Source organism: Salmo salar, chromosome 15 (assembly GCF_965601325.2).
Source record: "Salmo salar chromosome 15, fSalSal1, whole genome shotgun sequence".
In the NCBI taxonomy this organism is placed as follows: Eukaryota; Metazoa; Chordata; class Actinopteri; order Salmoniformes; family Salmonidae; genus Salmo; species Salmo salar.
In genome coordinates this window covers 15,293,484-15,306,424 of record NC_138305.1, presented here as the reverse complement: position 1 = coordinate 15,306,424, position 12,941 = coordinate 15,293,484, and the positions used below count along the sequence as shown (strand labels likewise).

The following is a 12,941-nucleotide window of genomic DNA, read 5'->3' as shown; positions in this document are numbered from 1 at the left end:
CCTCAAGACGCGGGTGGACAAACAAAAACCCACAAATTCTGACAAACTCCAAGTATTGACAATGCAAGAATGGGCTGCCATCAGTCAGGATGTGGCCCAGAAGTTAACTGACAGGGCGGATTGCAGAGGTCTTGAAAAAGAAGGGTCAACACTGCAAATATAGTCTCTTTGCATCAACTTCATGAAATTGTCAATAAAAAGCTTTGACACTTATGAAATGCTTGTAATTATACTTCAGTATTCCATAGTAACATCTGACCAAAATATCTAAAGACACTGATGCAGCAGACTTTGAGAAAATTAATATTTATGTAATTCTCAAAACCTTTGGCCATGATTGTATATACAGTTGAAGTCGGAAGTTTACATACACCTTAGCCAACTACATTTAAACTCAGTTTTTCACAATTCCTGACATTTAATCCTAGTAAAAATTCCCTGTCTTATGTCAGTTAGGATCACCACTTTATTTAAAAAATGTGAAATGTCAGAATAATAGTAGAGAGAATGATTTATTTCAGCTTTTATTTCATACATCACATTTCCAGTGGGTCAGAAGTTTACATACACTCAATTAGTATTTGGTAGCATTGCCTTTAAATTGTTTAACTTGGGTCAAACATTTCAGGTAGCCTTCCACAAGCTTCCCACAATAAGTTTGTTGAATTTTGGCCCATTCCTCCTGACAGAGCTGGTATAACTGAGTCAGGTTTGTAGGCCACCTTGCACGCACACGCTTTTTCAGTTCTGCCCACACATTTTCTATAGAGGAAATTGAGGTCAGGGCTTTGTGATGGCCACTCCAATACCTTGACTTTGTTGTCCTTAAACCATTTTGCCATAACTTTGGAAGTATGCTTGGGGTCATTGTCCATTTGGAAGACCCATTTGCGACCAAGCTTTAACTTCCTGACTGATGTCTTCAGATGTTGCTTCAATATATCCACATCATTTTTCTTTCTCATGATCCCATCTATTTTGCAAAGTGCACCAGTCCCTCCTGCAGCAAAGCACCCCCACAACATGATGCTGCCACCCCCGTGCTTCACTATTGGGATGGTGTTCTTCAGCTTCCAAAGATTGGAAAGCAGCTGCGGTCATCCCCTTTTTTAAAGGGCGGACACTCTTGACCCAAACTGCTACAGACCTATATCTATCCTACCCTGCCTTTCTAAGGTCTTCGAAAGCCAAGATAACAAACCGATTACCGACCATTTCGAATCCCACCGTACCTTCTCCTGTCACGTCCTGACCAGTAAGGTGTCATTTGCTATGATAGTTTGGTCAGGGCGTGACAGGGGGTGTTTGTTTTGTGTGTTTTGTGTTTTTTGGGTTGATCTATGTTATTTTATTTCTATGTTTAAATATCTAGTTTTTCTGTTTCTACGTTGGAATTGTTTGGGGTTGGTCTCTAATTGGAGGCAGCTGAATCTCATTTCCTCTGATTAGAGACCATATTTAGGTAGGGGTTTTCTCATTGTGTTTAGTGGTGGTTAATTTCTGTTTTTATATTACATACCCGACAGAACTGTTTGGCTGTCGATTATTGGTTTCTTTGTTTCAGATCAAAATAAATACATGATGAGCACTATCCACGCTGCGCCTTGGTCTACTCCTTCAGACGGCTGTTACATTTCCGCTATGCAATCTGGTTTCAGAGCTGGTCATGGGTGCACCTCAGCCACGCCCAAGGTCATAAACGATATCATAACCGCCATTGATAAGAAAAAATACAGTGCAGCCGTATTCATCGACCTGGCTAAGGCTTTTGATTCTGTCAATCACCACATCCTTATCAGCAGACTCAACAGCCTAGGTTTCTCAAATAGTTCACCAACTAGAGTTCAGTGTGTCAAATCGGAGGGCCTGTTGTCCGGGCGTCTGGCAGTCTCTATGGGGGTGCCACAGGGTTCAATTATTGGGCCAACTCTCTTCTCTGTATACATCAATAATGTCACTCTTGCTGCTGGTGAGTCTCTGATCCACCTCTACGCAGACGACACCATTCTGTATACTTCTGGCCCTTCTTTGGACACTGTGTTAACTACCCTCCAGACGAGCTTCAACGCCATACAACTCTCCTTCCATGGCCTCCAACTGCTCTTAAATACAAGTAAAACTAAATGCATGCTCTTCAACCCATCGCTGCCCACACCTGCCCGCCCGTCCAGCATCAATACTCTGGACGGTTCTGACTTAGAATATGTGGACAACTACAAATACCTAGGTGTCTGGTTAGACTGTAAACTCTCCTTCCAGACTCACATCAAAACATCTCCAATCCAAAATTAAATCTAGAATTGGCTTCCTATTTCGCAACAAAGCATCCTTCACTCATGCTGCTAAACATACCCTCGTGAAACGAACTATCCTACCGATCCTCGACTTCGGCGATGTCATTTACAAAATAGCCTCCAACACTCTACTCAACAAATTGGACAGTCTATCACAGTCCCATCCATTTTGTCACCAAAGCCCCATATACCACCCACCACTGTGACCTGTACGCTCTCGTTGGCTGGCCCTCGCTTCATACTCGTCGCCAAACCCACTGGCTCCAGGTCATCTACAAGACCCTGCTAGGTAATGCCCCGCCTTATCTCAGCTCGCTGGTCACCATAGCAGCACCCACCCGTAGCACGCGCTCCAGCAGGTATATCTCACTGGTCACCCCCAAAGCCAATTCCTCCTTTGGCCGCCTCTCCTTCCAGTTCTCTGCTACCAATGACTGGAACAAACTACAAAAATCACTGAAAATGGAGACACTTATCTCCCTCACTAGCTTTAAGCACCAGCTGTCAGAGCAGTTCACAGATCACTGCACCTGCACATAGCCCATCTGTAAATAGCCCAAACAACTACCTCATCCCCTACTGTATTTATTTATTTATCTTGCTCCTTTGCACCCCAGTATTTCTACTTTGCACATTCATCTACTGCACATCTACCATTCCAGTGTTTAATTGCTATATTGTATTTACTTCGCAACCATGGCCTATTTATTGCCTTACCTCCCTTATCTCACCTCATTTGCACACATTGTATATAGACTTGTTTTTCTACTGTATTATTGACTGTATGCTTGTTTACTCCATGTGTAACTGTGTTGTTGTATGTGTCGTACTGCTTTGCTTTATCTTGGCCAGGTCGCAGTTGTAAATGAGAACTTCTTCTCAACTTGCCTACCTGGTTAAATAAAGGTGAAATTAAAAATTAAAAAATTGCAAGCCTCCCCCTTTTTCCTCCAAACATAACGATGATCATTATGGCCAAACAGTTCTATTTTTGTTTCATCAGACTAGAGGATATTTCTCCAAAAAGTACGAAATTTGTCCCCGTGTGCAGTTGTAAACCGTAGTCTGGCTTTTTTATGGCGGTTTTGGAGCAGTGGCTTCTTCCTTGCTGAGCGGCCTTTCAGGTTATGCCCATATAGGACTCGTTTTACTGTGGATATAGATACTTTTGTACCTGTTTCCTCCAGCATCTTCTCAAGGTCCTTTGCTGTTGTTCTGGGATTGATTTGCACTTTTTGCACCAAAGCACATTCACCTCTAGGAGACAGAACGTCTCTCCTTCCTGAGCGGTATGACGGCTGCGTGGTCCCATAGTGTTTATACTTGCATGCTATTGTTTGTACAGATGAACGTGGTACCTTCAGGCATTTGGAAATTGCTCCCAAGGATGAGTCAGACTTGTGGAGGTCTAGAATTTTTTGGCTGATTTCTTTTGATTTTCCCATGATGTCAAGGCACTGAGTTTGAAGGTAGGCCTTGAAATACATCCACAGGTACACCTCCAATTGACGCTAATTATGACAATTAGCATCAGAAGCTTCTAAAGCCATGACATCATTTTCTGGAATTTTCCAAGCTGTTTAAAGGCACTGTCAACTTAGTGTATGTGAACTTCTGGTCCACTGGAATTGTGATACAGTGAATTATAAGTGAAATAATCTGTCTGTAAACAATTGTTGGAAAAATTACTTGTGTCATGCACAAAGTAAATGTCCTAACCCACTTGCCAAAACTACAGTTTGTTAACTTCTTATGGGCAGGTGGGATGGTAGCGTCCCACCTGGCCAACATCCGGTGAAATTGCAGAGCGCGAAAATCAAACTACAGTATTATAAATATTTAACTTTCATAAAATCACAAGTGTAATACATCAAAATAAAGCTTAACTTCTTGTTAATCCAGCCGCTGTGTCAGATTTCAAAAGGCTTTACGGCAAAAGCAAACCATGCAATTATCTGAGGACAGCTCCCCGCATACAAACACATAAAAAACATATTTCAACCAGGCAGGTGTGACACGAAAGTCAGAAATAGCGATATAAAAAATGCCTTAACTTTGATGAACTTCTTCTGATGGCACTCCAAAAGGTCCCAGTTACATCACAAATGGTCCTTTTATTCAATTATGTCCTTCTTCATATCCATAAAAACTCAGTTTAGCTGGCGCGCTTCAGTCAATAATCCACTCAGTTTCCCTCCATCAAAATGGATACAAAATGGATCCCAAACGTTACCAATAAACTTTTCCAAACAAGTCAAACAACGTTTATAATCAAACCTTAGGTACTCTAATACGTAAATAAACAATACAATTTAAGACTTTTAAGACTGTCTTTACCGGAGAAACCAAAATGGGAGCCACCTAGAAAAACTACAATTTCTGGCTAATTTTTCCAAAAACCAACCTGAAACTCTTTCTAAAGACTGTTGACATCTAGTGGAAGCCCTAGGAACTGCAATCTGGGAGAACTTGGCCTTATAATAAAAGTGATAGCCATTGAAAATAGGGGTAGACGGATTTTTTTGGGGGGGGATGGTTTGTCCTCTGGGTTTTTCCTGCCATATCAGTTCTGTTATACTCACAGACATAATTCTAACAGTTTTAGAAACTTTAGAGTGTTTTCTATCCAAATCTACCATATGCATATCCTACCTTCTGGGCCTGAGTAACAGGCTGTTTACTTTGGGCACGCTTTTCATCCGGACATCAAAATACTGCCCCCTACCCAAGAGAGGTTAACAAGAAATTTGTGGAGTGGTTGAAAAATGAGTTTTAATGACTCCAACCTAAGTGTATGTAAACTTTCGACTTCAACTGTAATTCTAAATGTAATAATAATAATCTCTATACTTTGGAGATGATTTCGTTTTCAAATAACCTAAAGTGAGCAAGAAAACGGCCATTCTTGAATATGGGGTGAGACAATCTAAATAAAGACTGTTTGTTATTTAGAATTATTTACTTCTGTTTTTAGAGGGAGAGAAACCAAAGGCCCACCTTCACCTCATGGGTCTCCCGGTTAGCCCACCTTCACCTCAATACCCGGTTGCAGCCGGGTATTGAACCAGCATCTGTAGCAACGCAGTTTGCACTGCGATACAGTGTCTTAGACAGCTGCGCCACTCGGGAGGCCACATCCACAAAGTTTTTAATGCTGATCAATTGCCTTGCACAAAGTATCAAAATACAGAGAGGTGTTGGCAATAGTCTATTGTCCTGCTAATAGCCCATAATGGACTATTATAATACATGGTGTCCAGGTCAGGATAACCAAAACATCAACGTCTTTATTAAACACTATCAGAAAGAATGTTGGTTCTTATTTATTTTGATCCAAAGCCATGAATGAGTGAGTCACTCAGCTTTATGTAGGTGCCGAGGCTATATGACTGCGCCATCAACTTGATTATTTAGCAGACATCACTTGCTTATATTCAGTCAACACATATATCTTTAGAATATCATGGAATATAATTGAACATTTTAGTTTCTCTTAGAATAAAAACCTTAGTGTAACAACAGTTTTAGTAAGTAATATTGACGAGTATAAAAAAAAAGTGTATTTTTCAGGGTGTGTGCGTGCAGGACAGAGGAATAGCAATTCTTACACTACTGTTCTAAATTCACCTTCTTCATCCTTATCAGTCAGTTAATTGGAATTCAATTTTGAAGTCATGCACAATTATCAGTTTCTATTTGGTTTATGTCGCCCATTCATTGTCAGTCAGAGACACAGTAGGACCCAAAAGCATAATCAGTGCTCTAACTCCCCCTTGCGCTGGTCTGGAGCAGTGACGCAGTGATGCAGGGTACCGTACTAAACCACAAATTACCACTAAATCCTGCAGCATAATCTCAAAACCTTTAGTGGAGCAACCACTGTATTCATACCCCTTGACTTATTACGCATTTTGTTGTGTTACAGCCTGAGTTAAAATTGATTTTATCACCCATCTACACACAATACCCTGTAATGACATAGTGAAAATATGTTTTTATAAAACTTGCACATTTATTGAAAATGAAATACAGAAATATCAAATTTACATAAGTATTCACACCCCTGAGTCAATACATGTTAGAATCCCCTTTGGCAGCGATTGCAGCTTTCTGGGTAAGTCTCTAAGAGCTTTGCACACCTGAATTGTAGAATATTTGCACATTATTCTTTTAAAGATTCTTCAAGCTCTGTCAGGTTGGTTGTTGATCATTGCTAGACAGCCATTTTCAAGTCTTGCCTTAGATTTTTTTTTAACCCCACTCAGGAACATTCAATGTCATCTTGGTAAGCAACTCCAGGATATATTTGGCCTTGCGTTTTAGGTTATTGTCCTGCTGAAAGGTGAATTTGTCTCCCAGTGTCTGTTGGAAAGCAGACTGAACCAGGTTTTCCTCTAGGATTTTTTTATCTGTGCTTAGCGCTAATTTGTTTCTTTTCATAGTAAAAAACTCCCTAGTCCTTGCCGATGACAAGCATACCCACCATGCTTGTAAATATGAAGTGTGGTACTCAGTGATGTGTTGTATTGGATTTGCCCAAACATAACACTTTGTATTCAGGACATAAAGTTCATTTCTTTGCCAAATTTTTGGCAGTTTAACTTTAGTGCCTTATTGCAAACAGGATGCATGTTTTGGAATATTTTTATTCTGTACAGGCTTCCTTCTTTTCACTGTCATTTAGGTTAGCATTGTGGAGTAACTATAATGTTGTTGATCCATCTTCAGTTTTCTCCTATCACAGCCATTATAATTTGTAACTGTTTTAAAGTCACCATCGGCCTCATGGTGAAATCCCTGAGGAGTTTCCTTCCTCTCCGGCAACTGAGTTAGGAAGGATGCTTATATCTTTGTAGTGACTGGCTGTATCGATACACCATCCAAAATGTAATTAATAACTTCACCATGCTCAAAGGGATATTCAATGTCTGCTTTTTTGCTTACCCAGCTACCAATAGGAGCCTTTCTTTGCAAGGAATTGGAAAACCTTTGTGGTTGAATCTGTGTTTGAAAGTCACTGCTCGACTGAGGGACCTTACAGGTACTGTATGAAGGCGCTACGGTAATCGGCAGCACATCACCGGCAAACAAATTAAACATGTTGCTTGGCAACACCATTTTGACAAATTAGGAATGAGGGTAAAATAATATTTACTTGAACAAACATGGTGTGTGTGTGATAGTTACCAGTACGACCACAGCGTCGTGTAGGGGTCCGTCAGTGTATAGTGTCTCTTCGTCATCTTCTATAATGTAATCCCACTCCACTCCCAGGTCTATGAAGCTCCGGGAGCGAGGCTCCTCTCCTCGGCCATTCAGGATGTAGCGGCCTGTCACCTGGTTCTTGATCGCTGGAATAAACAGATTGTTAGGAGACACCCGGAATTAGGGTTACACTGAGTGTACAAAACATTAGGAACACCTTCCTAATATTGAGTTGCACCCCCTTTTGCCGTCAGAACAGCATCAATTCATCGAGGCATGGGACTCTACATGGGGTCGAAAGTGTTCCACAGGGATGCTGGGCCATGTTGACTCCAATGCTTCCCACAGTTGTGTCAAGTTGGCTGGATGTCCTTTGGGTGGTGGACCATTCTTGATACACAGGAAACGGTTGAGCGTGAAAAACCCAGCAGCTTGCAGTTCTTGACACACTTAAACTTGTGCGCCTGGTAGTGCTGAGCGATTAGTGCTTTTTGTGGTCGGTTCTGTTTCGGTTCTATTATTTTAAAAATTATCACGGTTTTTGATTTCAATATTTTTTTTTAACATTAAATGCACTTTGCATCATGTGGGTTGAATGCTGTAAAACACAGAATAAGATAATGTACAGAACGGAGGCGTTTATCCCACTTATACCACAGTTACCAAAGAAAACAATACTAAAGCACACATTAACCGGTAGAAATAAAGATATTTCGTTGATATTCATGCTTTCTCATCTTTTGGTTGCTAGAGTCGTTCGTTCCATTAGTTCTATATTTAAGACACATCGTTCCATTAGTTCCATATTAAAAAATGTATTTTATTTATTTAACTAGGTAAGTCAGTTAAGAACAAAATCGTATTAAAATGACGGACTACCTATTTAAGATACATCATTCCATTAGTTCTATATTTAAGACAAATTGTTCCATTAGTTCTATATTTAAGGACTCGACCCAGTCGTTCATTATATTAGTTCTATATTTATGGACGCGACCCAGTCGTTCATTATATTAGTTCTGTATTTATGGACGCGACCCAGTCGTTCGTTCCATTAGTTCTGTATTGAAGGACGCGACCCAGGTGTTCATGTTCCGTGTCCATGCTCGCTGGCATCGTTCTTATCCCTTGCTTGATAGATAGCTAACCAACTAGCTACGGGTAACACAGTCACAACCTCTGCAGACAAAATAACAGCAAAGTAGCTGCACTTGTTTAAGCTGTTTTCTATTGACATTCATTTTGATAAATCCATAACAATGAGCTGATGATGCCCAATTTTGCCTGGCATAGTGCCTTCTCACAGGACACTCGTCGACACTGTTCATTACAAGGAGATCACATTGCATATCAAACACTAGGCTAGAAGCTAGCTAGATAGTTTGTTGCTAGTAAACCTGCCAATATGACAACCGAACGATTGCATGTGTAGGAGCATATTGCGTCATGATATCTGCTACAAAGTTAGTGTTCTTAATGTTTTGTACACTCAGTGTATATTAACCATTTAACCAGCACTATCTATAAAGACAGGGGTTTAGTGAGAGGGAGAGATTCATTTTATGGCAATTAAATAGTCCTACATTTTTCTTGGAAGGAAAGTGAGTCTAGATTGAGGAATGTAGAAATGCATGTTCTGTAGCATGCTCCATGAATTAGAATCTGTTCAAATCTCATTTCAACAATACTGCTCAATGTCATGCATTTCACCACCCTTGAGTAGTGAAGGAGGAGATGCTGACTTACCAAGCATCTGAGGAGAAGCCTCATGCTCCTGAATGATCACATGTCTAGCCCCGGGAGGGATCAGAAACATCTTAAGGAAACCTTTGCACAGTGTGAGTCAGTCAGCAGAGGGGAAGAAGAGGAGAGGATGTGGTTTGGGAAAGAGAGGAGGTGGTTTGGGAAAAAGAGGAGGAAGAGGCAGCAGTTAGAGAGCAGAACAACAGATCTCTGTTTGCAGAGGTGGACGTGGACATGAACCTGAGGCAATGGCTTTGCACTACTGAAGCTGGCAGCTTGGAGAATCATCGAGACTCATTTAGAATCATTTAGACACCGAAAATCATCTAGAATCATCTCGACACCTAGTATCATCTACAATCATCTAGATTCCTACAATCATCTAGAATCATAAAGACACATCTTGAATCATCTAGACACATCTACAATCAACTAGAATAATGTAGAAACACCTAGACACACAAAATCATCTAGACAGCTAGACACATCAAATCATCTGGACACATCTAGAATAATTTAGACACATCTAAACACCTAGAATCAGTTAGACACATCTAGAATCATTTAGACACATCTAAACACCTAGAATCAGTTAGACACATCTAAAATCATTTAGACACATCTAAACACCTAGAATCAGTTAGACACATCTAGAATCATTTAGACACATCTAAACACCTAGAATCAGTTAGACACATCTAAACACATCTACAATCGTATAGAGTTCTACAGCAGCTTCCACAACAGGGCACACAGGGCTGTGAGGGGTGAGGGAGCTCTATTGAAGCATGGCTGTTCCACTACCATTTAAAACTAAACGTCATAAAAACTTCATGTAGTACAGGCCTACATTTCAAACTGGGTAGGTGTCCAGTATTGTATATAGCATGTCTCATAATTACATTGATAGTAAAGACACTGAATGATGAGTGAATGGGAGAACTTTGAGCCAGGTGTCAATAAGCAGGAAACAGTAAATCCATACTGAAGCTGCAAAGCCGTCTTTTCTACTCCAAGGATGTCCACCACCTCTGCAAACCAATCGAGACTCACCAAATACATTTCTAAAATCTTCTGTTTCATTCAGATAAACATTCCGAGCTCCTTTAGGCAAGGTAAATGCTCCTCTCGTCTTCCCTTCAAACAAAAAAAAACAATCAGTTAGTTGTTTTCTGATGCCTTTGTTTCATTGACTTGCTGTTGCAACTATCACAATATGATATCTCTCTCTCCATCCCCCTCTCTCTCCCTCTCTCTCTCCATCCCCCCCCCCTCTCTCTCTCTCCATCCCCTCTTTCTCTCTCCATCCCCCTCTCTCTCTCCATCCCCCTCTCTCTCTCTCCATCCCCCTCTCTCTATCTCTCTCCCTCTCTCTCTCCATCCCCTCTCTCTCTCTCTCCCTCTCTCCCTCTCTCTCTCCCTCTCTCTCCATCCCCCTGTCTCTCTCTCCATCCTCCTCTCTCCCTCTCTCTCCATCCTCCTCTCTCTCTGCCCATCCCCTCTCTCTCTCCCTCTCTCTCCATCCTCCTCTCTCTCTCTCCATCCTCCTCCTCTCTCTCTCCATCCCCCTCTCTCTCCCTCTCTCTTCATCCTCCTCTCTCTCTCTCCATCTCCCTCTCTCCCTCCATCCTCCTCTCTCTCTCCATCCTCCTCTCTCTCTCTCCATCCCCTCTCTCTCTGCCCATCCCCTCTCTCTCTCCCTCTCTCTCTCCATCCTCCTCTCTCTCTCTCTCCATCCCCCTCTCTCTCCCTCTCTCTCTCCATTCCCCTCTCTCTCACACACATTATTTTACCCTTCTTCCTAGGTTCCTGCCTTTCTAGGGAGTTTTTCCTAGCCACTTTGCTTCTACATCTGTATTGCTTGCTGGGTTTCTGCATAGTACTCTGTGACATCCGCTGATGTGAAAAGGGCTGTATGTGTGTCTGCTCTACATTACAGAGATTAAATCTGTCATCAATCAGACGCCTGGGAGTGGCCAATATTCCTTTTATGGTTGGCAGACCTGTCTCACGATGAGCTATGGCACAGAAGCAGGACAACATACAGATGTGGGATCTTAATTTGATCAACCTGTTGCAGGAGAACGTTCATGCAAAGCAGGACATTTAAAACATGTATTTGAGGTTTAAAAATCCTTCTGACATTTCTGATTTCCACTTTGAAATTTCAGACTTGATTTTCTCTTAAGAAAAATGTATCAACCCCTACAAAAATGTAAATTAATTATAATCCACATAATAGTTCACATTTCCTGTTGCTGCAGGATTATTTTCTTGCTGTAGCAAACTGGGTCAAATTAAGATTCTATATCTGTATCAATTCTACTGAGTGAAAAGCAAGTAGTTTTGTCATAATTCAGTGGTGTTGAAAGTTTCTAAATTATCTGTAAAGCCTGATTAATAAAATTAGCTACCCAAATTGGTGATCCTGGGTACTTTATATATTTTAGTATGTGACATACACAGACATGCACAGATTTGCAATTCTAAACTTGATGTAAGTATGCAGGATCACTTTTTTGGGTAGCTACTTGCATTATTGCCTTGCACACGTAGGTAAGGTATAAATTAAGGGACTAGTAGGGTGTAGGGGCTAGGGGACTATGGTGTAGGGGACTAGGGGACTAGGGATTAGGGGCTAGGGGACTATGGTGTAGGGGATTAGGGGACTAGGGGACTATGGTGTAGGGGCTACGGGACTAGGGTATAGGGACTAGAGGACTAGGGTATAGGGGCTAGGGGACTAAGGAGTTGAGAACAGTAAGGTCTGGAACACTGGATACTTGCAGGTTGTGTTTTCCAAGAAAGGGATATCTTTTTGGCATCTCTTGCTTAACTTTTTTCCTGTTAAAAAAAGGTGAGTGGTTTAGTGACAACAGACAGACAGAGGAAAGAAAGGTGAGAGTTTAGTGACAACAGACAGAGGAAAGAAAGGTGAGGGTTTAGTGACAACAGACAGAGGAAAGAAAGGTGAATGGTTTAGTGACAGCAGACAGTTAGAGGAAAGGGTTAACAAAGAGCAGGAAGGGAAGGGGCAACACTCATGCATGGTTTTGTTCCTGCCCTGCTCTAACAAATCTCATTCTAATAACCAGCAGTTCATCAGGAACTTGATGCGTTAGTGAAGTGTTGAAGCAAAGCCCTGCTGTAGGTCTCACCATCATCACCATCAATACCATCAACATCATCAATACATCATCAGTTCCATCAATACCATAACTATCATTAATACCATCATCACTATCAACATCACCACCATCACTATCATCATCACTATCAACATCACCAATATCACTATCATCATCACTATCAACATCACCACCATCACTATCATCATCACTATCAACATCACAACCATCACTATCATCAATATCATCATCACCATCAACACTATCGTCAACACCATCAAAACCATCATCACTATTAACATCACTACCAACATCACCACCATCACTATCATCAATACCATCATCACTATCAACATCACCATCATCACTATCATCAATACCATCATCACCATCATCAATACCATCAAAACCATCATCACTATTAACATCACTATCAACATCACCACCATCACTATCATCAATATCATCATCACTATCAACATCACCATCATCAGTTTCAACAATACCATCATCACTATCATCAATACCATCACTATCATCATCACCATCATCAATACCATCACTATCATCA

At 41.1% G+C, this 12,941-nt stretch overlaps 1 protein-coding gene across 1 annotated transcript in view; it reads right to left on the bottom strand.

Moving 5' to 3' along the window:
- Positions 1–12,941, bottom strand: part of adamts3 (ADAM metallopeptidase with thrombospondin type 1 motif, 3) — a 435,600-nt gene that overhangs the window by 71,869 nt on the left and 350,790 nt on the right. Inside the window, exons 16-17 of the mRNA XM_045695469.2 lie at positions 9,246–9,326; positions 7,482–7,645 (exon numbers count right to left, since the gene is read on the bottom strand). Coding sequence (XP_045551425.1) covers positions 7,482–7,645; positions 9,246–9,326 — 245 coding nt within the window. The remainder of the gene's footprint in view (positions 1–7,481; positions 7,646–9,245; positions 9,327–12,941) is intronic.